Source organism: Ochotona curzoniae, unplaced genomic scaffold, assembly GCF_017591425.1.
Source record: "Ochotona curzoniae isolate NIBS_2020 unplaced genomic scaffold, NIBS_Ocur_1.0 scaffold_4701, whole genome shotgun sequence".
NCBI lineage: Eukaryota > Metazoa > Chordata > Mammalia > Lagomorpha > Ochotonidae > Ochotona > Ochotona curzoniae.
This window is the reverse complement of record NW_024467122.1, coordinates 35,097,646-35,124,589: the sequence shown is the minus strand read 5'-3', so window position 1 is coordinate 35,124,589 and position 26,944 is coordinate 35,097,646. Positions and strand designations below refer to the sequence as shown.

General features: G+C 37.0%; 1 protein-coding gene across 2 annotated transcripts in view; it reads right to left on the bottom strand.

The window, feature by feature from the left end:
- Window positions 1-26,944, bottom strand: part of PRKD1 (protein kinase D1) — a 280,136-nt gene that overhangs the window by 106,373 nt on the left and 146,819 nt on the right. For both annotated transcript variants that reach the window (XM_040968763.1, XM_040968764.1), the window contains exon 2: window positions 20,443-20,581. In XM_040968763.1, the coding sequence (XP_040824697.1) occupies window positions 20,443-20,581 (139 nt within the window). The remainder of the gene's footprint in view (window positions 1-20,442; window positions 20,582-26,944) is intronic.

Here is a 26,944-nt window from a genome sequence, read left to right as displayed (position 1 = left end):
ACTCCCACTCCCGGATTATGCACTCTCCAGTTGGTTCTGGAGTTTAACTTGACAGATTTAGCCCCCAGTGCCAGCCTCTGCCAGCTGATGCTACAGCAAAGCTCAACCAACCCTCACCCACTCTAACTATTGCTTACACCAGTCGGAACAGTCAGCCGAACCTGGCCCTTCCCTGATCTAGCTTACATGAGGCCCACAGGTGTTGTAGCCATGCCTGGCCTGGTCTGCCCCTTGCCAACTCACACTCTCCAGTGGGAGTGTTTGCCCAGCAGGGGAGCCCACATTCCCCTTGCCGTCTTTGCCCCCTCCCTCCCTGGTTCTCCTGTGTGCTGTTTGGGCGCTGTCGACCACATCTGGTACTGCTCACCTCACCTTGATATTCAATGCACTGGTTTGTGTCGCAACTGAACCTGCCCTGACCCACACTCTATTCTCATGCTCGGATTCACCAATGGGAGATGTGAACAGGTTCAGCCTGGTCTGTCCCCACCTAAACCATATGTATGCCGGTGGATATCTTTCACTGGCCTCGTCTGGGTTGCTCCCTATCATGGTTCTTGTGCTCACCTGTAGCAACTGTGCCCCAACAGAGGAGTTTCCTAATCTCCTCCATCAGAACCTCTCCCTATGCCAGATCTTGCGCATACTGATGGTTACATGGGCCAGCCCTCCTTGCTAGCCTTCAATCCGTTCCAGTTCTTACTGTTGGATGTTTCTTCCCAGCCAAGGCTCAACCATAACCAGACACTGCTCACACATGGCTCAGTAGGGGCAGAGACCCAACCTAGTCCATCCTACATCTACTCACGTTCTCCAGAACACCAGATGGTGCTGGTGTCTAGCTCAGCTTGGTGCACCCAGCCCCAGTCCACACTTGTGCCAAGGGAGACTGCAGCCATATCCAGAGCAGAACACAGCCCCCACTCCAGTCCCCACACTCTCCCGTGAAAACTCCAACACAGCAAGGATGTACTCTCACAGCTCCCCAACCGAGTCTATTCCCAGTCCTAGATCACGCACATGCCAGTGGTTGCTCTGACCCAGTTGGCTTAGCCCCTCACCTGTCTCAGCCTTTGCTTTCAATGTGGACTAGTATCCCTGGCCTATGCAGGCCAGTCAGTGTAAGAGCCTACTGCGGCATGACAGTTGCTCCATCCTGATTTTTGTTCTTCCTTGTGAGCTAAGGTTTGCTTGGCCCTGCCCAGTCCACCCCTCTCCAATTGCAGCTCGGCCCAACCTACATCCTATTTTAGGATGCACCTTCCGGTGCTACTTCCTTGACTTGCCCAGACTGCTATTGGTTCCTTTACCAGTAAGTGATAGCAGGAGCCAAGGTCACACCTAGCTCAGCCCATCGACACCCCAGCTCATGAGCTAACCAGCAGGACTTGTATTTCCACAGGTTTGGGCCCACACTTTCCCAACAGAGTCTATCCCTGGACCTAGTTCTCCCATGAGCTGGTTAGTGTCTTCACCCTGCCAAGTGTGACCAGTCTACTATTCCACCACCCAGTTAGGTTCTGGTACCTAGCCCTCCCAGACAGGCCCCTATCCATAGCTTTCATGTGGACCGGTGTGTGGCTGTCCGTGATGCTCTATGCTAACAGTCCATCTCAGGATTCCTAATTGGGTTACAGACAAATGTTTTGTCTTTGCTGTTGTGGACTGTGCTGCTATAAAGGTAGGGCTGCACTTTGCTTTCTCATTTTCACTTCCTTTGGATATATTTCCAAGAGCTGGATAGCTGGGTCAAGCAAAAGGTCAATTTTCAGTTGTCAGAGTACTCTCTATACTGACTTCCACTGTGGCTGCACTAGCCTTCACTCCCACCAACAACGGATTAAGGTACATTTTTCCAGATACCCATGCCAGCAGATTTTGTTAGTAGATATCTGAATGAAGGTCATACTTGCTGAAGTTAAGTGTAAACTAAATGTTTTCTGTTTGTCTATTTTTGCATTTTCCTAACAGTTAGAGATCCTGAGCATTGTTTTCATGTCTTTTAGTCAGTTGAATTCAATCTCTTGAAAAATGCCTGCCCATTTCTTTCACCCACTTTTAATAGGGATGTTTATTTTGCTGTTGTTGAGTTTTTGAAGCTCCTTGTAAATCTTGGATATTAGTACCCTAATGGTTGCATAATAAGCAAAGATTTCTGCCAGTTGCTTCTTCCCTTTGTTGACAGTTTGTTTTTCTGTACAGAAGCTTCTTATTTTCATGTAGTTCCAATTGTTTACTTTGGTTTGGACTGTCCATGCTTTTGGTGACTTTTCTAAGAACTCTTTACAAATTCCTATATCTTACAGAATGCTTCTCATGCTTTCCCCTAATAATTTGATGGTTTTTTGGGTGAAGACTTAGGCCCTTGATCTATTTAGGCCCAATTTTTGCATACAGTGAAAGGTAGATGTCTTCTTACTTCTACATGAAGCTATCCACGTGTCCCAACAACATTTGTTGAACAGAACAAACATTTTCCTTGAGTTATTTTCAGTTCTCTTGTCAAAGATCAGTCAGCTGCACACGTGTGGGCCCACTTTTGGGGTTTCCATTCTGTTCCATTGATCTTAGTTCTGCACCAGTACCAAACATTTGATCACCACTGCATGTAAGTATGTCTTGAGATCGGGAATTGTGATTCCTCCAGTTTGATTTTTGTTATTCAATGTAAGTTTAGCTATTCATAGCCTCCAGTGTTTCCAGATAAATTATTAAAACTCTGCTTAGTACTAAGTATTTTCAAAGGCTTAAAACCAGAAAGAGTAGAGATTTACGAAGTAGATTATATAATCAAACTGTTGCTGGCATTGAAGGATAGCAAGATGAATCCATTTGGCTCAACACATTATCTATTTGTTTTAGACAAGAAAGGTTGTATAGTAATGCTATGGAACGGAATAAATAGTTCTCATTGAATTTCCAAAATAATTGTTACATTAACATATCATTAGACCTAATGTTGCCTAAAGAGAAAGCAATGCTATGGTTCTGTCAATTAGTATATAACAGAAAACAATATTTTAACTTCATAAACCAGATACCACACAGACTTGACAGCCACTTACTAATTGGCAACTAAGAAGTAACTACAACACTAAAGTAAACATGATGCAATGAAAGAAGTAAATAAGACAATGGGGTGATGGATACTTTTCCTTTAATAATAGGAGTTAGAAACCACTGCATGCAGATTTCAACAAATTAGTAATATTTGAACTCTGGAATGTTCCAAATGTATTAAATTTGAAAAGCACAAAATCATATTTTTCAAGTCTAGATCCAGTTGTGAAAGTTTAAGTTATCAATCAAAGTATTTGAATCATGAACATGTACACCTATTTTCAGGCTGCTACTATGTGTTTGTTATTGTTACACAGTTTCAAAAGCCAAAGCGTAAAGCCCCTATTATTTTGTATGCTTACCCATGATGGAGATACAAGGTAAATACGAATTAAATAAATCGATTTGAGAAAATCTATGTCTGTTCAATCACTACTTCTCTTACTATCAGTGTATAGGAAGTAAACAGTGCTTCAAAGTCATTTCTCATAATTATACATATATAATTATGTAATAATCTCATTATTTCTCATAATTATACATATGTTTAAATATATAAAATTCACATAGGTCTAGAATTCTTTGGGATCCACACCAGGACATTAACCAAGTGAACTAAACATTCCTTTCAACTTATTTGAATATGCAATGGAAAAAGATGAAACAAACCAATTTTAAACTATCTGAGTTCAGTCTCAGAAAAAACATGGTTCTGTGAAAAAAACAAAAATAAGAAATAGTTTTCTGTGGGCTGGTATTTTTGTGCATCAAGTTAAGCCCGCCTATGACACTGGACCCCTAAATAGGTGCTAGTTTGTGTTCCAGTTACTCGACTTTTAGCAGGCACACTGCTAATGCACATAGGAAAGCAGAAGAAAATGGTCCAAGTTCTTGGACTCCTACCAACAAGCAGGAGACCCAGAAGAAGCCCCTGGCTTCATTCTGAACCAGTCCTGGTGGTTGTGGATATCTATGGAATAAACAAGCAGACGGAGACTCCCCCTGCTTCTTCCTACTGCTGTGCAATTCTGCCTTCAAATCAATAAATAATTCCCTTCCTGGGACGCAGTGCACAATGTTCCATACCAGATCTTTACTCTCTCCTACAATGTATCATTACTAAATATTCAGAGTACGAATAATACAGTGAAATAAGGGAAGAAGAAGTGTGTTGGCTTGTTTATTTGCTGTAGTCGTGGTTTTTGTTTTTCATCATCACAGGAATACTAAGCATGTGGGGGAAATCACATTTCTCTTTATAGTTTTGCTTTTTTGGCTTTTTTTTTTTCTTTTGGTAATTTTGGAACAATTGCTCAGTCTAATTGAGAATTCCCCACACAGCTCTACATGAAAGATTCTTACAATAAACAACTTACAATGCTGTCATCTCACAAATATCTGAGGAAAATAAAAACAGAGTTAGCTAGGTATGATCTAAAAACTGAAAGGCTGAAATTTAGAAAAAAAAAATCACAGCTGACTTAAAGCCCTGAATTAAATACATGTGATAAAGAATATATTTGGTACATTTATGTGCTGACTTTCCTTTAATCCTGGAGTCAGTACTGATAACAGACTATAAACATCTTGAATGCACTTCAAAAAGTGGAGGTACAAATACGTTGTCGTGTAGCATTGCTCTTTTCAAGTACATCTTTCCATTTTATTCCTTCATACTGGCAAAATGAATAGTGCCATTGCTGTTTAAGACTTAAAACAGCTGCATTTCTAATTCTGGAAGATTATGAGGGATTTTTATATGGGTTGAATGTTAAAAGCAAATAAGCGACATGCCAACCAGCAGAATGAGAGTGTTGGGCAGATGGTGGCACGGCTGAGTTACTGAACTGAAGTGCTATGTGCCACCAATCATGGAACATGAAAAAGGGGTATCTGGCAGTTTTTCAAGAGCCTTATCTTCTACCTCAAAAAAAAAAAATAATCCTTACCCATGAAATCTTCATGGGGCAATTCAGGATTCTCCAACCGATCTCTGCAAATCCTGGTAGCTTCAAGGACCTGCCATGGAATGTGATGCAGTGCACAATTCTATCATTCCTTCTTTTCCTCTTCTAGTTTCATTGCTGTGTGTGTGTGTGTGTGCGTGTGTGTGTGGTACGCAGATACTCAGAAAAATGAATATAGAAATAAAACATCTGTTAACAACTTTTCCCATTTTATATTGCACAAGATGAAGTAAGTATGAATTCTCAATTGTCTAAATTAGGATAAGAGCATCTGGCTATTTAAGATCATGAAATAATACTGGTCATTATTGATCTTTTTTGATCAATGTTGAGCAACACATTCTAAAACCTGCATTCAGAATACTACCAGTTACAGTTACCTAATATTCAAGTAGATAATTTACCTCAAAATTCAGATCAGGAAATGTAGCAAAGAAATACTTGTTCTTCATAAGCATGCTATCCTCTGAGTGATTCAAGGCAGTTTATGAAGTTTAAGGATAAAACTGCCAAGACCATTTGGGGCTGGCGCCATGGCTCCACAGATGAATCTTCCAGCTGATGACACTGATATCCTGGGAAAGCAGCGGGGGAAGGCTGAGGTCGTTGGGTCCTTGAAATCATGTGGGAGGTCTGGATAAAGCTCCGGGATCCAGTTCAGCTCAGCTCCAGCCACTGTGGTCATTCTGTGAGGGGGCTAGTTTACAAAAGATTCTCTCTCTCCCTCCCTCTCTCCTTTCCTCTCTCCTCTCTCTGTGTCTCTTTTCTTCTTCTCTGTTCTCTCTGTAAATCTACATTTTAAATATATATATATGTATATATATATCAAAAATATTTGTGGGATATCAAATAATGTTTTGATACACATTAACATTGTATAAGATTAAAATTAGGATAAATATATCTGTGTTATTAATAATTTACCGTTTCTTCATGGAATTCCAAACAATTTCCTCTATTGTTCTTGGAAAAACAAAGAACATTAATCTATGGTCACTTTCTTATGAACAGATCACCAGAACTTATTTCTAAAAAAAAAAAATACTACACTACGGTACTACGGTATAGTACCTGTCATTCAAGCTTTCTCCCCACGTCCCTAGCCACTGATAACCATCATTCTAGTGTCATTCTCTATGAGATCAAGTATTTTAGATCCTACATATGACTGAGAAAACATGGCACTAATCTTCCCCCCACCCCCGGCTTACTTCATTTAAAATGACAACTGTCATGTAACATGAGCTCCAGTTTCATCCATGTTGTTGGAAATGAAGAACATTCCAACCTTACTTGTGGCTGAATAGTATTCTATTAAATTTACAAAGAGACTCAAAAAGTGCATGGAAAGATACATTATGGGGGAAAAGCTGCATGTCTTTAAAATATTGTTTGCACCAAACTGAACTTCTAATTTCATGTTTTGAAAAGCTGAGAAATATTTGTACACAACATTTTCTTTTTCCATTCACCATCTGATGCACACTTAAGCACTTTGCATTTTCTTGGTTATTGTCAACACTTCTGCTATAAACACGAGACAGTAGGTCTCTCATCCACAGATTGATTCACTTTGTATGGATTCGTATGAAGCACTAGGACTGTTTTCCTTACACGATAGTTTCATTTTGAATTCTTTTCACTCATTCATTCATTTATTCATTATTTGAAAGGCTGAGTTACAGAGAGAGAGGGAGAGAGACAGAAACAGGAAGAGAATACCCTTCCATCTCAAATGTGTGCAATGGCCAGCGGCTGGGCCAGAGACCAAAGACAGTGGACAAGAGCTTCCTGATCTCCCGCATGTGTGCCGGAAGCCAGCACTGTTGCTTTCCCAAGTGCATTATCAGGGAACTGTGATTAGAAGTGGTGTTTCATAGCATCAGTCTCATACTTCTAATTTCTAAGGACACTTCATACTGTTTTCCATAAAAGCTTGAACAATTCACAGTCTCAGCAGCAGTGTGCAAGTTTTTTCTTCCTCAGACCTGCTAAAAATTGATATGTCCCTTTCTAAGCGAATGTTTAACTTAAGAAAATGATGTTTTTTCTAACTTAGCATCCAATGTCAATCACTGATATTTTAGCATATGTTGTGTGATTTTGTAAGCCACTATACCAGAGTATATATATATATATTTTTTTTTAAAAAAGTGAGCTAAAGTAAGCAAAGCCATTTCTCAACTGACCAAATAATCTGCATACCACACAGTCATGCTACCTTAGTCTTTCTAACCTATTTCCTTTTCTTTCTCCTATTTACTTTTCTTGTCCCATTTCTTTATATATGTTTTAATTATTTCTATAATTTTTCCATGACACATTTTTTGTAGTTATAGGGATTACCTCCTTTCCTTTCACTCTCTCCTCCACCATCTACAATTTTAAGTATAACTTTAGTAACATCCTGCTGTTTAAGCACATTATGGAATTGTAGGCAGACAAACATACAAAATCTAGTTTCATATAACAAGATATTTATTTAACTGTTTGTAAATAATTTTGTAAGATACACATGGATTAGGTGGGCTCGCAGTTCCACACAAGTTGTGAACACGCAGCTAACAAGTCAACTCAAGTTCCAGATCTGTGCTTCTAAATGCTACCAATATGTTATGCAGCACACAAGTGGGAAACACATACATACACACACACACACACTAACATATCCTGGAAAAATGCATACTGTAGCAACTAAAGAATAATGGGAAAAGAGTTTCAGTATTAACTTGTACCACCATCCTAGATGCCCACGAATTCAAAATTGAGAATTACTGGACAAAGCAAGAACAAAAATTAGATGCCTTAAGAGTAACATGACTCATTAAGTAGAATTTTTTTTGTGCTAAGATCTGAGCAATTCATCCTATAAAGAGGTCACAAGGCAAAAAAGTGGAAATCTCCTATAACATTTCTGCAATAAATACGCTTTCAAAATTCATAATTTTTTCAGTCATAGCCTCCTTCAAACCATCAGACCAAACATAATTTCTGTAAGAGCATTCAGCTGTATACATGTGTACGAAACAATGTGATCCAGGCTTGCATCTTTTTGGATAAAATCATGTTTATCTTGTTGTTTTCAAATAAAATTATTTTTAGATAGTAAAGCTGGCAACTATTATTCAAACATGACTATTGAACATTTGAAATGTAGCTACACAAACTAAGGAATTTAATTTTAGGAAATTATGATTACTTAAAGGCAAATGGCCAAATGTAGCTAGGGGCTATAATACTTACTGAGTGCAATCTAGTGGAATGGTGTGGCTGTATATCTCTCAGCTAATTCTTATTAATAGGCTTTCATATTTTTATAAGAGATATACAAAATGAAAACTCATTTATTTATTTTTTAGTTCATGTCTAGCTGACTAGAAATTTTGTATTCTCCAACTCATCACAAAAATGTATTTTTAAAAAAATCATAGAAGTAAACCAAAGAATACCTACTCGTGAAATAACAGTACTGCCTAAAACAGTTTCATATTACACTCTGATTCCCTAATATATGTCTTTAAGTTATTCCCAATGTGTCAATTTTTCTTTTTTAACAATGTGATTTTTTTTAGAAGTGCCAAAAAATTGAAACCCAAATATAATAAATAATGCAGATCATATTAATTGTCACATTAATCATATTATATCACATATAATCATATCACATATAATATAATCACATAATATTAATCATTAATTAATGTAGATCACATTAATCGTAATAAAAAGAGGCCTTTTGGCATATTGTTTGTAAACTAATTCATGTAAAAAGGCAAAATGAGCAAAACTATGTCTTTATATGTTTCTAGGAAGACATATAATATGACATGTTCTGAATTCCTGATTTAGACCTTAATATGGTAAGCTTCATCTTCCTGAGATTGTTAACCCTTATCCTAAGAAGCAAATATAATGAATGCTGCTTTCAAAGACAAAAGCTCTCCTGTGTGTGGTTTCCAGGGCCCTTACTTTGGGTCCTGTTTATCTGGATGACAATGATAATACTGTCCTCAGTTGGCTCAGTAGAAGAGGAAAAGGGGGGGGGGGAACTATGATTCTGGCTTGGTCTCTACTTGCCAGATGGTAAAAAATTAGCCCGTAGACAAATTCTGTGTGCACAGGAGTAGGATTTATCCTTCCCTGAAACCATGGTATGTACAATGACAGATCTGTGGAGATTTAGAGCCTACTTCTGCAGCACCTGACCCAGCTTTTCCTATAGGTTTCGCCAGCTAACCCTGGAGTAGAAACAGCTGCTGTGCTAGATGGATAAAGCTACAGAGTTCCAATGTGGGGAGCAGGAAGTAGAGGGGAGAGGGAGCAGGAAAGGTCAGCTAGAACCTCAGGGTATCAGTCCTCATTCCTGCCAGACTCAGAAATGGAGAAGCTGGAGCCTAAAGTTAGTGTCAGAGCCTCTACCTGGGAGTGCTAATGCAGAGAGAAAATATGGAGGTACAGATGAAGATGACACAATGAATAAATAGATGAAGTAAACAAACTGGTAATGGGGATGCCTCAGTAAGGAATGGCTGACAAGAATCGTTTACAATGAAAGCAAGAATATTTAGGGGGATAGGGAGGAAAGTCTGAGATCAGGAAAAATAACTGAAGGAAGACTTGAGTCCAGTGACTAAAGATGTAACTTGGTGTAACTTGGTGCTGAGTACACAACAGAAATCCTAGGAATTAGAATGGAACACAATTCAACTTGCATTCTATGAATCATATCTCACTTTACATAATGAATGTTCTTACAAACACTGCTAAGTTCTGAAAGTAGGACTGTTTTTCCACAAATAATTTTCTAAAATACATTTAATTTTTAGACTGCAGGGGATAGCAAAAGTTCAGAATAAGAAAGCATTAGTCAGGTAATAATAATTTGAATTCTACTAATAAATCAGGCCAAATAAAGTCAATAGTAGAGATAGTGAAATTCAATTCTTACAAGAGAGCAGAAACTTTTGATATCGTAATAGAGCACCAATGTAACGATTAGTTTATTTTTGTCTAGTAATTAGTCAGCTGATCACTCAATAAATAGATGCTGACTGCTTGTGATACACCGGGTACGAAAGATTAAACTATGAAAACACACGGCTGCTATTTCAAGAAAGGTGTAGTTTTGGCAGAGGAGAATGAGGTGAAAGGATTGAATACTCCTTTCTTGTCAGGGATCTCATGAAATATGTTATATATTTATTCTTATATATAGCGGAACTCTGTATCAGATATGTAGTAATGCATATTTCTTAATGGAATCATATGAAGCAGCACTTAGTACCTAAAGTATCATAAATGTTTCTTTCCCTTTCATCTCAATCCCACTCATTGCTATTTCAAAAAACAGAAACAATTATTATTCAAAATTTTAAAATGCAAAAATAATAAAGATACAGAATGCAAAATGTCTATAAAATTTTCACATGGAATTAATGTTTTCTTAAGGCGCTTTATCCATAGGGTTTTCTTCTCCATTTGACCTGCAGAGAATGTCTTACATCTGTCTTGACATTTAGGAAAGGCAGAGAGGAAAACAGAGAAAGCAATGCACTATTGTGTCATATTCTGGGGAAAACAACTTCTCAAAGAGACAAATAACCAAGAAAACTATCAATGTGAGGAAAAGAGTCCCAAGTCCCTGATCCTAACTGAAGTCTATGGAAACATTTCAACTAGTCTGGTCTCCGCAGTGTCTTCTTCAGGAAAACAACTCAGTGTGGCACAAAGAAACTAAAACCAAGTTTACTTGAGAGTTAAGGAAAACCCTAATATTAACCATCATACAAAGGAAATGTCAAAATCACTCCTACGATTAGCCATTCTCAGAAGGAAAGAAAAGTTAGTTCTGTTTTATCCACGGTGACATTTTTCTGTTTCAGTTATCAGTGAACAACTGTGGACCAAAAGTATTAAATGGAGAATTACAGTGGGCTGTTTTGCATAGTGAGATGGATTCTAATATAATCTCACTCCACAGTATTTTAGTCCCTTAGTAACTACCTCAGTTTTCATATTAAATGCTGGGGTGTCTGTATTTAAGTAACTCTTACGTGGTAGCCTAATGATACATCATAATGTCTCCATCATTCAAATCCACTATGTCATTATACAGGCATGGTATCATTGCACATCATCATCCTGAGGATGAGTATAATACAGTATGTTAAGGGACCACATTGACATAACATTTCTTACAATGTTATAATTGTTGTTTTTTTAAATTTATTTTATTTTTTATTGGCAAGGCAGATATACACAGAGAAGAAGAGACAGAAAGCTTCTCTATCTGCTGCTTGTTGTTTTTAATGCTTGTTAATATTTTATTGTGTCCAGTTTATAAATTAAATTTTATTGCAAATATGCATGGCTAGGAAAAAACTAGTACATGTATGCATTGGGTTCAGTACTATATTTGATTTAAGGATAAAATACTATTATGATTTATTATCTTACATTTGAACTTATATTGTTACAAAACTACCCATTGAAGTAACTGCAACCTAAGCTAGATAAGAATTGGCTTTACTGGGACTGGGATATTTATATAATGAAGAACATGTTCAGAGATAAAACCTGCCTATAGAACCCAGATATTTTAATATCTTAACTCCTCAAGCAGTACTAGAACTTGAGAGGTGATGACAATAATAACTTCTGTTTTCTTAAAATCAAACTAACAAGCTGAATATAATATACTTGTGGAGAAATAATAACACAATGATTTAACAAACTCTCTTGAGATGTTTCCCTTATATATTTCACACACACACACACACACACACACACACACACACACACACACACACACACACTCATTTCCCAGGCAGAAACAACTCCTCTGAGCAAGGTGCTGTATCTAATATAAATGCAACCAGCACCTTGCCATGTAAATCAGCAACTTATACTTTCCAAAACGCACATTTTAGTAGAACGCTGTTCTCATAAATAAGTTTTCTGGCATAGAGTTGGGGCACTAAATCTTACTAAAAAAAAAAAAATGAGCAGTAAAATCTCTTAAACACAGAGAACCTAAACCACTACTGCAATTTTTTTTTCAAAATTCTATTTATTTATTTATTTTAGTTCTATTTTAAAGATAAAAGCACAGAAAAACATATTCATTCTAATGGTAAACCTCCCACGCCAACAACAATACCAGGATTCTAAAACCACGACAAAATCAAGACTCTAGAATGGAATCCAGGTCTGCCACATAGGTGGTAGAGACCCAAACACTTGAATCATCATTTGCTGCTTCCCTGGGTTCAGACAGGCAAAGAGGCTGAGGAGGCCGGACGCAAACAAGTGCTATCTTTACCTCAGCGTCAAATGCCCACCCTTGCTATTTCAGTTTTGACCACAGATAAGAAATCACATTGAGACTCTGGATACACAATGTCAGTGTTATTTAATATTTTACATGATCACACTACTGACACGAGCCCACATAGTTCTTTTTAGAAAGCTGATAACAGCTTGTGAGAGTATACATATAAACAATTTTTATGAGCAGGAGGAAGATATTAGTTCTGTGATAAATATCATGACAATGGATCTTCTCATTGCTGTTTTCACTGTTACAAATATCACTGGTGCTTCCATGAAATATAAACTGTCTTACTGTGGTAGGTATGATTTTTAAACTATTATTAGCATATTAATTATTTATACAGTGAAAAAAAATCAAGACATGCATTCAACTCAACATATGAAGATCAGACCAGATTCCATCAGTTAACATTTTCATGGCTTACTCATAAAAAAGTTAGCAATAATTGTACATTTTTATGATGTACTGCATGATAGTTCAATAAATGTATATAGTCTGTAGTGATAAACTCAGGGTAATTAATGTTTTCTTCTCTTGGTCATTATGTTCCCTTTGGTATCTGAGCAGCTCTCTCTTATTTACACAAGAAATAAGAGGTGATTGTGATCTAGAATTTCCCTTCATTGTTCTCTGCAACGTTAGGAACTCATTCCTTCATTCTGCTTGCGATTTGGTACTGACTATATAATATCTTCTTTTCCCCTTTTCTCCAACTCTTTCTAGTCCTAGTAATTGTCATTTCCCTCAGTAGTAGGAATGATTTTAACAGGTTCCCAAGAACTTTCATTTACGTGTGTGTGTGTGTGTGTGTGTGTGTGTGTGTGAAACACATTTCCCAACCATCTTCTCCTTCCTTACTTCTTTATTCAACCTAACTTTTACAATAGCTTATTTTTATTTCACTTCACAAACATAGGCTTTTTTTTTCAAGATTTATTTATTTTTATTACAAAGTCTGATATACAGTGCAGACGAGAGACAGAGAGGAAGATCTTCCGTTCAATGATTCTCTCCCCAAGTGACCGCAACAGCTGGTGCTGCACCGATCCGAAGCCAGGAGCCAGGAACTGCCTTCCGGGTCTCCCACGTGGGTGCAGGGGCCTAAAGCTTTGGACCATCCTCGACTGCTTTCCCAGGCCACAAGCAGGGAGCTGGATGGGAAGTGGAGCTGCCGGGATTAGAACCGGTGCCCATATGGGATCCTGGTGCGTTCAGGGCGAGGACCTTAGCTGCTAGGCCACGCCGCCGGGCCCACAAACATAGGCTTTTTAGTTTGTGCTCAAAGTATTATTAAATGCCAGTGAAAATGGTGTAATGTCACTAAAAAGAAGCTCAGATTCAAGATCTGGTACTATTCATACTCTACAGAGGATTTTGACAAGTTGAAATTCATAATCTGTAGTTTTTCCAGTACCTTCTCTACCTCCAGAATCTTGAATGGGGGTGGGGGCTTACATAAGTTACTGTAAAGCTTTGATATTATGAAGGCAAAGATTGTTTCTTTCTGGCTATGCACTGTGGGATGGCTCAAACCTTCGGCATTCATGAGAGGCAGGACATATGCCCTTAGAAAAACTGGTCCCTGGCATTGCACAGATAAACTCTATAGTGTAGTCTATTGAAACATGACTCACCAGATATCAGAGAAAAAAAGACCCGTGATAAAGTAATCTTGGAGACCTGCTTCACAATATTAAGTACCTAAGGTTTCAAGACTGCTCAAGCAAAACAATCCTTCCACAATGCTTAAACAACATCTCTGCAAGCAATCAGACCTGGATTTCCTTTGCAGCAGGTCAGCTACCTGTAAGCATCCCTGAAAGCTAGCTTAGATTCTGAAGAAAAGCAGTCTTCATAGCTAACACGTATGGCACAGCGGCCCTGGAAGTGCCTTATAAGAATTTTCTTATTTAAAAATGTAGAAGAATCTTACATAAGGATTCTAATACCATTTCTGTTTCACAGATGATGAAACTGAATTACAGAATGATTAGATGTCTTGGCAAAGATGTAAGAAGTGAAGAGAAAGATATTAACCAAGATGAATTGGTCCTGAAAAATGTATTCAGACATCATGGATACTACTTTACCAAATGGGAAAAAAAATTCAGTGTATGTTTCTTGTTTGATTAAAATGCAAGCAAACAAGAAAACAGTGACGCTCAGGAGTTTTGCAACTTGTAAAGCAACATCACTAAGGAAATTACTATATGCTAAAGAAACCAGTTATTGCAGCCCTCAGGAAAGCATCCAATCCACGTGGAGAGCTCACTGAACACTGAGCATTCTGCATAGACGACAAGACTGAGAATGAGGAAAAGAAATGTCATCATTTTCAGGTGGCTGTGGCCTTCTCTTATTTTACTCATGTACCTCATCAACTACTGGCTCTCATGTCTCTTTAATTTTACTGTTAGAGTGTTTCCTGACATCACTACTTTCGTTTTTCACTTTTCTGTTACTGCCATACAACAGGCCTACAACTTCTCTCTTCAAGCTACCCACAACTTTATTTTTTTTAAGATTTTTTAAATTATTATTTAAAAAGCAGATATACAGAGAGGAGAGACAGAGAGAAAAGTCCCTTGCCTGTTGGTTCAGTCCCAAAGTGGCCACAACAGCCGGATCTGAGGCAATCCAAAACCAGGAGCCAGAAGCCAAATGCCTCCCCAGGGTCTCCCACATGGGCACAGGGTCCCAAGGCATTGGGTCATCCTTGACACCTTTCCACAAGCAGGCCACAAGCAGGGAGCTGGATGGGAAGTAGAGCAGCTAGGACATGAAACAATGCCCACATGGGACCCTCTGTGTGCAAGGCGAGGATTTAGTCACCAGGCTATTGTGCTGGGCCCTACACCACAATTTTCTAAAAAGACTTTTCTATTGATAATAAGTGATAATTAACTACTCATGGAAACAGATTTCTGATGTTTATAAACATGTGCTCTTTGGTAAACACATAATGAAATCATAAGAAAACTATAATTTGTGCCAGAAGTGAAAGAACAGTTAATATATAGCTCTCAGAATCTAAAATTCTAATTTTAGGGCCCAACATTTTAGCCTAATGTCTAAAGTTCTTGCCTTGCATGTGCTAGGATCCCATATGGACAGTGGTTCATATTCTGGCTGTTCCACTTCACTTTCAGCTCCCTGTTTGTGTCCTTGGAAAGCAGTAGAGGATAGCCCAAAGTCTTAGGACCTTGCACCCCTGTGGAAGACCCGAAAGAAGTTCCTGGTTCCTGGCTTTGGATCAGCTCAGCTCCAGCCACTGTGGCCACTTGGGGAGTGAACAAATGGATGGAAGACTTTTCTCCCTGTATCTCCTCTCTATAAATCTTACTCTCCTATAAAAATTAAAATAAAAAATTTTAAAATTCTAATTTTCTTTTTACTGTAATTTGTGTCTATTTTTTTAAGCACCAATAAGATCTACACAAAAATAAAGCTTAATTATCAGTAATGGAGCCAAAAAAAAAACCCACATTAAGACATATGGATAATGTTCTGTCATTCATTTGTTTTGCTATGGCTAAACTGCTAGGCTTCAGATGAAAATCCATCATGAAGAAGACTTCAGATAAATTCCAAGAACTTTATTTTATAGCTCAGTACCAGACAGCTGAACCTGACCTTGGTTTTGGAAGGAGAAATTTCCACTGGCAGCGTTTCCCTACTTCATAACATTAGTAATAAAGTTGATGCCTTATTTAACAGACACAAAAGGCTTTCCAGCAGTGAGGCATGTATGATGAAGAAATTTCATGGAGATATTACTTTCTTTTCCATTAGCCAAAACATCCACTCATGAGTTTATTATGTCTTAGTAAAACTTCAATAAATCAAGCTTTACCAACAGAAACAGAGGAGGAAGGAAATCAAATTAGTCAAGTCCCTTCTGTTTAGTTTTTAATTCAAAAACCAGGAAACAAATTAATTTGTGTTGAGAAAACAGAGAAATTTTGGATGAGTAAAATTTAACAATTAACTATAATCTTTGAGAGGAATAGTTTCAGTGATTGTATATTGGAACTAATCAGAAGCAGAGGAGGATATCCCATATTTTCTCTTCTTTCTTTGCCTTTGTCTACTGTAATTTGAGTACAGTTGATTCTTAACTACAATCTAATGAAATCTATGGGACAGCACTTTACAAGGATGGCATAAGAACAGAATTAAAAACAAATTTGTCTTGATTAAGAAAAATCTTATATCCACACATATAATGGGTATTCAAACCACTCTTGAAAATGCATATTATGGAAAAAAAATATAATGGATTTCAAAAGTCTTTTGTACCTAAATGAACTTAGCATTTAATTCCACAGTTGCCACAGCACACCATCCTTTTCAGGGACTGGGCCAGAAATGAGGATACGATCCAAGCTCCCTTGTACCTGTGTCCTGATGTGGTCTAGTGAATATCATTTTCTTTGCCTCAAATTATGATGCAGTGCAACTCTGTCTACATTGTAGATATTAATTTCTTGTTTGGGTTGAGGGAAATATATGCATAATAAAAAGGCTTGAACTTCAGTTCACTTTTAAGGATATAGTTCTTACTGATAATATTAAAGAACAGAAATACGTTATAAAATTTGCATTTGTAGTAGTTTCTAACAGTCCAATAGTCAATCAGTGAAGTCATGAATAATCATTGAAAATTTTGCATCTGTAACTATAAAAGGATAGGTTTTGAAAGGAGGAAATACTGTTTACCGATGGTAGGGACAGGTTAAATTTAATCTGCATTGAACCAAGTAACAACAGGTTGATGTCACATGTGCGTCAAGAAAATGAGTGGTCAAAATGGATGGTGAAATAATTCAGATCACAGTCAGATACAGCACAGCTTGTGAGGATAAAAGAGGACACAGTCTACTGAGAATCTATCAAAATATTACAAGACAAGATTAGAATGGGCCTTGCACTATGGGAGTGAAAAAAAAAACATAGCTTAAAAATGGTAGGGAGTTAGTAATTACAATATAGTGAGGCAGACCACAAACAGGACAGGCTACATTCAGAAAGCAAAAGTACAACCAAGGGAACATCTTAGATCTGGAATGCTGTTTTTTGGTGTAGTCAAGTGTTGAACTTTGACAGTAGAAATAAATAACAAATCTGAGGAATTGTCAACATGCATGTTAACAACATCAAGGTATATAACACAGAAAGCATAATCAGCAGTCTGACATTATTTATTGCCATGGTTAAATGGAAATGAATCTAAAGAATCAAATTACCTTACAGCAATAGTGACATGAATAAGTGATATAGACATTTCTAGACAATAGCAAGGGTGTTACAGAAAACAACCAAAATTGTCATTTAATCCAACTCCATTCTTGGAGTGAAGGAAAATAACAGGCAAAGACTCCAAGACTGAGAGGAACAGATTCGCACCTCCATAAGAGCCAGGCTGCAGGCAGAAGACATAAAAGAAGCCATATATAGCAGTTGTTTGATTACAATAGGCTCACAGCACAAAACAGGTATGAAAAGAGGTCAGGCAAAACCAGGTTACAATATTGGGAGAGGGAAAGGATGGAATTTTAAGAATGATTTTCAACAGAACTTAGCCACAAGGAAACATTTGTGTTGAAGGGGCCCTAGAAGACTGCTGTCCCTGATGTCCACTGGAAAAGAGTTAGAAACATAAGGCAATAAACACACAAACACATATATGTATAACTGAACGCATATAATTGAATATGGATTCAATGATGAAGGTTGTGGTATTACACAGTTCCACCTGAGAACAAGGTACTGATGACTTAAAGAGCAACAGCAGAGCTGGTAGGAGTAAGGGAATCCCTCATGAGCCTGGTGCTAAAACAGCACATGAGCAGTCAGCTGTTTTAAAATGCTTTGTCTGCAATGTGACTGGGGGATACAACAGGTGGAATATCAGTAGTGGCTGGAAACAAAAGTGGAACAACATTAGCACCAAGAGGTTCTTTGTAGGTAAGGATGAGGGAAGAAAAGCAGAATACAGTTCTTCATGAGGTAAGAACAATTCTGGAAGATCAAAACAGGTCAAGCCAGGGGAAAGGCAGACTGTTCTCAATGACACAAGGCTTACATGCAAACAGATAGCATTATCATGTACTGGCTGCAGTCCATCCACTACTACTACAGAACATGCAATAAAAGAAGTAAAATGTAAAGAAATAAATTAAATTAAGAGATGCAATTTTGAAATCTTCATATATTTCAGGACACAGCCATAAGGAAAACAGACACAAAACTCGTTACATTATTTACAATGCAGCTTGCATATGAGTTTAATATGAATTATGATGAGACTAGGATCAGTATGATTTCCTTGAATAATTTATTTCAGGAAATCCCTAGTGCTGAGAAATAGGAAACTTAGAAAACAACATGCCCAATCCCTTGGTTTGGACAGACATTTGCAGTAAGAAAATGCTGAAAGAATCAAAGAGAAAGAAAGGGGAGAAATCAACCAAAGCAGGGGAGTAGTTCCAAAATTTTAATATAAATAACATGAAAGACTTGTGCTCTTTTGGTCTGTTTATTTAACAACTAGCAATGCTATAAATAGCAGAAAATAGATTACTTTTGTCTAGCAAAGAAGTTTCATAGGACCCATCTACACAACAAAAATGTGCAAGGGCCTGCCTTACATAATGAGAATAAAGGCAACAGGTAGCAGAGAAAAAGTGAATTTTAAGTGAATTCATGCAAAGTAAATGAAACAGAGACCATCATTGGGGGAATCCAATGATGAAACTGTGAATCCACCTATGAAACTGTGTCACATAATGCAATGTAGTTAATAAAAAAAAAAATCTGTTCGATCATCATAATAAATGCTCAATGTGTAAATAGAACCAAATTTGCTTCCCCCACACAACTGTTTATGTTTCTTTTCCAGGGAGAGCTAGAATCATTATGTTGATTATTTCTGCTTTTTTTTATTCCTTTATGATAACCAGGGGGTGGAGCCCAGAAGAGTTACATGAGGAAGCCGCGCAATGTTCTGAATTTTCCTGGTAGCTCTTCCATCTTCACTACTTACGGGGCAAAAGAAATATCACATTAGTATGAATTTAAGGAATGCCTGTGAATGTACTTAACAACCAATCTGGTTTCGTTGGAAATCCCTCTTGTAAGAAATGAGGTCATGTCTCTTGCAATGAATCATGTCATTAAATTTATCTTTTTGGAAAAAAAAAAAAGAATTATACTCTGCACTCAACCCACACCCTAAGCAAACTGAAGAACCTCAGGAAACAAAGTCTAGAACCATTATGGCTTTCTTGTAATCAGAGGCAGCAAGTGACAAAGGCCAAATAGGGAAAGGGGAACAATGCAATCCTGAATTTGTCAATAGACTTCTTGAAACAAATATAAGCAATAAAATCTGTACATTTGGGGCTCTGATGTTGTGCTAGCTTCACTGTTGGCAAGTGTATTTATTTTCTTTCACCACTGTAGAATGACTCAACATTTATTTGGACAACAGCATGACGGCATGCGTGTGTGCTTTGTGGGGTTTGGGGAAGTAGGAAATCAATTGGTGTGATTGGAGCACGACGGGATGTAGGGAAAGCTTTCATGTTAACTTTGAAATAATTTTAAAAGTTCCTTTAGAGAGAAACCCTGTCTCTTGCTCAGGCCAGATGAGTTTAAGACCTGCTTGCTTGCTTGCTTTCTCTCTCTCTTTCTCTCTTTCTTAATCATATGGTTCTATAAGCTCAAGAATTTCTCTGCCCACCCTCCTTACTCACTTTCCCCTCCTCTACTGATTTCCTCTGTATTATTACAATAGTAGAGTGCTTCAACAATTACAAGCCTGGCATTCTGCTATTTAAGCGTATCATGACATTGTAGATATAGACAATGGTGGAAAGTCCAGCATCCTATTGTCAAGATACATTTTTCAGCTTCATTGGGATTCATATTTTATTCAGAAGCAGAGATGCATACTGCAACATACCTTCATTTCTCAGTATGCTAGTCTCCACTGCACAGTTCCTCTAGATGAAGGTATGTACATATTCCCAAGAATTCGTCCAGTGCAAATTACTGATTTTATAAGAAAAACCATAGTACCTGATAGGACCACTTCAATAAGATCGCCTTCCTGGATATCACCAGCTGATTTCACAAGCTGAAGAATGTTTTCAGAGGTAGGGTCATGGCGAAAAAGCAGGATCTTGTCATACATTCCATAGAACCCACATTCAGGGAACTGCAGATAAAAATATCACAATAGTTTCAATGTCACAACACTCCTAGATCCTTGTATAAAAACAAAAATATAAATAAAACAAGTGCCAAGGCACATACACAAGCTAGCTGACAATGTGTAAAATATCAAGGGCATTAAAACTATTTTTAAATAAATGACAGAGTTGAAATCAACAACACTCCAAATCAGGAGGGAAGAAAATGGGTATCAAAAGGACAAGTGGTTTGCTATTCAGAGTGAAAAAATAATAGGAGAATATAATATCACAATCAAAGAAGGTGGTTAAGAGAAGAATATAATAGATGGGAAGAAATGCATTTCAAATGAAAGTTTAAGCCAATAACATAAAGAATGCTTTGGTTTATGTAACTGTGGCCATCCTGGAGATTTTTGTTCAAAGAAAGAGATGTCAGTTTGTTTGGGGATGTTCAAGAAGAAGAGGGGACTCAATTAATCTACCTGTATTCTGTGCAGGCAGAAGTGCAATCTGGATACTATTTCAGAACAGCAGCAAAGGAGAGAGCCCAGCTCTCCTTCCACTGCAGCCTGCTCTATGCGCCAGTCAGTTTGGGTACAGTCAATGCATATTCTTCTAAGCAATGCGAAGAAGGGCCCATCTACACTTCTAAGGAAGATTTTCATGAAAACAACCTGGACTGATGTGGCTCGGAAATATATGTCTCTTCTTATATATGATCATCCCATATAAAACTGAAGATTATAATTTATACACTAATGATTACAGTATAGCAGCAAAAGATCCAACAGCAGGGAATGAGAAAATGCCCTTTCTTGATCTCAGCATTGGTTATGGAAGTGACAAATCAACATTGGAGGACCCAAAGACTACTACTGGATATGACGTCCAGAAACTTGACACCTCTAAAGACACACACAAAATATGACAAATTACTTTCTTTCCGATTACTCATAGCTATGTTCACATAATCCCTTACTTATGAATTAGAAATAAATTTGTTCAAAATACTCTCTTCCTCTTAAGAGTTTGTGCTGACAAATGGACTTAAAACTACTTTTGCAAGTCTCATAGCAAAGTTGTATCCCTTAAAATAAACATAGCAGCTGAAATGATGTCATTGCTTCCACTATGCTAATTAAAAGGAAAAATTAGTTCACATTTGTTTGAAATGTCTCCAATAATATCAATAGCGCATAAGGAGAATGAAAAAGAAATTTTTAAAAATTCACTTAAACTTAAAAATGATGAAAAGTTCAAGCATTATTTTAAAAACCGATTTCATTTAAGTATAATTTACATGGAGTAAAATGGATATGAGTATATAAGGCTATGAGCTTTGACAAACATCAATACCCATGCAACCAAATTATAATCACACTGTGAAACATTTTCATCAACACCAAATTTTTACTACAATCAATGCCACTCATGATGTTAACACCAGGCACAAATCTACCTTCTGTCACCATAGTTTGTCTGCTATAGAATTTCATATAAATCTAATCATACATTGATCTTTGTACTCTTTTCTAGCTGGCTTCTTTTGTTCATTTTAATGGCTTTGAAATTCATTCACACATGGCGCATTTCAGATTCATCTTTGTTTTTATTAGCTAAACACACTACTTTAAATAGCTTTCACATAACTGTATATCTACACACCCACGGATCTGTGTTGTCTCTGATTTGTGGCTTTCAAAAACAAAAATGTTGTGAATATTTATACACAAATATTTTCATGGGCAAATGACTCCAGTTCTGATGAGGACATGTTGAGCAGCAGCACTGCTCAATCTGATGGTAACTTCCATGTCTGATATGTGTGTCAACTTTCAAGGCAATACCACATGACATTTAACACTGTATCCATACACTAAACCTGGAATCAGATACTGTAAGCTCCATTTCTATTTCCCTTTTGAGGTTGTTTTGGATATTACAGATCTCCCGAATTTTCATGTACACTTATCAAAATTTGGCAAGTATGAAAAATAATTTATTTTGTCATTTTTCAATGACAATGCACTATACTATAAATGAACTTGAAAAGTATATTTTAACAATCAAGAGACTTGCATTTCATCATAAGCAAGTCATAACTTCCTATTTATTAATTTCTTTTAATTTATCTCAATATCATCATTTAATTTTTAACATATATTATTTTTATTCAAAAGCAGATTTACACAGAGGAGAGAAAGAGCTTCCATTCACTGGTTCATTCCCCAAATAACTGAAACAGCCACAATTGAGCCAATCTGAAGCCAGAATTTCTCCTGGATGTCCTATATGAGTACAAGGTCCCAAGGATTTGGGCCATCCTCTATTGCTTTCCCAGAACACAAGAAGGGAGATGAAAGGGAAGTGGAGCAGCCTGGGTAGCAACCAGTGCCCATATGGGATTCCAGTGCATGAAAGGCAAAGGTTTAGCCACTGGGCTACCACACTAGGACCAATGTTATCATTTTTTATTTACAACTTTTCAATAGCTTTGCTAAAGTGGTCTCTGAGTATAACATGTTAAATCACACACCTTAGTGATTGTAATTATGTAAGCTTTGGAAAAATATATCAAAAACCACATGCATATAAAGTACATACTATAATGCAGATGTTGGATGATTCTGTTACTTAACAAAGCTTCATGACAAGGGCAAGGAGCCATTCTCCTGGTAACCTGATTTCTGTCCCTATGATTTAGCCTTATAAAGAATTTCAGATGAATGGAGTCATAGATTACATAATTTTGAAACTAGCTCTTTAAACTTAGTAAAATTAAACAAACTTATCCATGTGGTCTTATGTATCCTTGGTTCATTCTAGTTCATTCCTGAGGAGTCTTACCTTTTACTGGGTGGATGTGCCACAATGTGTGCATCCACCCCTTATCAGGGAGACACTGGACACAGTTCTACTTTTCGACTACTTCAAATATAGCTGCTGTAAGAATTTCAGCACTTGATAACATCAATCACTTTTGTTTATATATTCTGAGCTCTATTTTTTTGAACTTTTAAGATAACGTTTTTAAGGTATGTTATAGTAAAAGAGTTAATGCTCTCATAAACAATGAATTTAACAAGTAAAAATAAAAAGATGTTAGTGCAGTAGGAATATAGGGACCACAAAAAATCAAATGCTAAGATGAAAATTTCAATTATATACAGTAAATTTTAAAACATAAATCACTAAAACATTAGTAGTACATCATTCTTACGCTTTCTGTGACAAGGATAAATTAGTTCAACAAAACACAATATTTGTAACAGTACTGTTACATACAGGGATTTATGCCTTTTTGTCTTTGATCCTTCTTTATTAACTGTAGCTTCCATGTGTGGCATTGACTTTGGGGGTTCTGGTTTATTTTACTCATTCTGATATCCCTCAGTTACAACCTCCTTGAACAAATAATAGAATTTCATTTTTAACATAGGTGATTAATGAATGCAACCATATACAAATATTTTATTGGACAAAAGTACTTAGGATGCATACTGGGGAAAGAATAATCTTTTCAGTAAATGATGCTGACAAAACTGGATGTATATAAATAGAATAATGAAATTAGATCTCACCATATATAAAAATAAACTCAAGATAGTTCAAAGCCCAAAATTAAGAGATGAGCCTATGAAGCCTCCTGACACAATGTAGGGAAGACATTGGTGTAGGTGATGACTTCTTGGATAAGGCCTGTCAAAGCTTAAGCAACATGAACTAAACAAATAGGATTAACTTGAATTCAGAAGCTTCAGCACACCAGGAGAACAATCAACAGAGCAAAGAGACATCACACAGAATGGGAGAAAATATTTGCAAGCCATTTATCTGATAAATGATTCATATCCAGAATATAAGCACAACTCAAAAAACTAATAACAACAAACGATCTAAACAGTTCTCAAAAGAAATACAAGTGGCTTACAAACATACGGAAGAATAAACATTTAGTCAATAGTCATCAGGGAAATAAAAGTAAACATCATAATGAGATGTCACCTCATGCCTGTCAGAATAGCTCATCTCAGAGAACAGACCCTAACAAGGATGTGGAAAAGGGGTAACTATTACTCACTGAGAAAAGCAGTGTGCAGAATTCTTTTTAAACTAGGCATAGACTTGCCAAGTGACACAGCAATCCCACTGCAAGGTATATACTTAAAATATGTGAACACATTAAACTAGCACCATCATGTTTACATCAGCACTGTTCATGATGATTAACCTATCAGTCAACGACACGGAACATCATCTGAGGAATGGGTAAAGAAAATGTGGCAGATATAATCCTTCTTTGTGAATATCACAAATAAAGCTACTACATGAGTTCATAGCACTGGGTAGTATCAGTCATGTTTAGACACTCTAGTAGATGTAGTGTGTGCTCTAATAGTATTAATTTTCACTTCCCTAATTACTAATAATGTTCAGCATCTTTCCATGTGCTTATTCGATTTCCATACACACACAAGCACACACACACTACGAAGTGATCAACACTTTTGCATATGTTGGAAATTATTTATTTTCTTCTTAAATTTAGATAATTCTTTATATTTCTGGATACAAGCTGTTTATCCAGATGTATATCTGAATATATACTTTCTTGATTTTCCTTTCATGCATAATCTGTTTTTTAATGTGTTAATACTGTTTTCAGAAGTTCTTAATTTTCATGAAAGTCAATCTATCAATTATTATCTAATAATTATTTTTTTATTCTTTGATTTAGTACATAAACTTAATTGTTTGGAAGTTTTACAATTGGGTCTATGATACATTCTGAAGTAACTTTTTTTTTTAAAGATTTATTTATTTTTATTGGAAAGTCAGATATACAGAGAGGAGGAGAGATAGAGAGGAAGATCTTCCGTTCGATGATTCACTCCCCAAGTGACCACAACAGCTGGTGCTGCGCCAATCCGAAGCCAGGAGCCAGAAACCTTCTCCAAGTCTCCCATGTGGGTGCAGGGTCCCAAGGATTTGAGCCGTCCTCAACTGCTTTCCCAAGCCACAAGCAGGGAGCTGGATGGCAAGTGGAGCTGCCAGGATTAGAACTGGCGCCCATATGGGATCCTGGCGCGTTCAGGGCGAGGACTTTAGCCGCTAGGCCATGCCGCCAGGCCTCCTGAAGTAACTTTTAAAGAGCGTAATGTATGTAGATTAAGTTTCACTTGGTGACATAGGTCTAGAAGATTTACATAAATTAGGAATTATTTCTTCCTTAAATGTGATAATGTTCCTTCTTTAAATTACTTTTAAGCAGAATTTTGTAGTGGAGTTATCTGGGCCTTAGGCTTTTATATACATATATATATAAATTATAAAACTTCATATTCAATATACTTCATGACATAGGGCTACTCAGATTGCAGTTCCTTCTCAGTTGAGTTTTCATAGTTGCTACTTCCAGGATAATCATCCCCAGGATAATCATCCATGTTCAGTGAGTTGCCAAAATTATGGGCATGGATTTATTTGTGTTATTTCCTTATTACAGGTTTTATTTTTGTAGTGTTTATAGTGATGTCTCCCTATTAGCTGTTCATACTTTTAATTTTTGTATTCATTCCTGGATTGGTGAACCTGGCAATAAATCTGTCAATTTCATTCATTTATTTTCTCAGTAGTAAACTTTGTCATTTATAAGATTTGTCTATTACTTTTCGGTTCTGAATGCCACTGATTTGTTTTCCTGTCTTTGTTTTATTTTTTCCTTTAGCTTAATTTTGGCTATTTTTTTCTCTCCTCTGTTTCTTTTTTTAAGATTTATTTTTAACTGGGAAGGTAAATATACAGAGAAGGAGATACTGACAGAAAGATCTTCCATCTGCTGGATAACTCAAGTGGCCACAACGGCCAGAGCTCAGCCTAACCAAAATCATGTGCCAGGAGTTTCTTCTGAGTCTCCCAAGTGGGAGCAGACTCCGAAGCTTTGGGCTACTCTCTACTGCTTTCCCAAGTAGGAGGTTGGTTGAGAAGTGGAGCAGCTGGGATATGAACTGGCACCCATATGGGATCCCAATGGATGCAAGGCAAGGCTTTAGCCACTAGGCTATTACACCAAGGCCTTTCTTTGGTTCTTAAGGCAGAAACTGACATTGACAACTTCAAATATTTGAGACTTTATTAATCTTAGCAACTGTTATAATAACATTATCTCTAGAAATTGGTTTCTTCTCCAACATTTTTAGCATTTTCCTTATTTTTGTGATAATATATTACTAATTTGCATTATAGTCAAAAGCTTAATGTTCCACTAAATGAAGAGTTCAACAAAAAGTAAGGGGAGGAACTCAAGGGAGTCTGAAGCTTGGGGCAAGGTGTTTGACTCTCCATCTGCATGGCTGTGCTGGGGGAATTTGAGCTGGGTAAAGCCC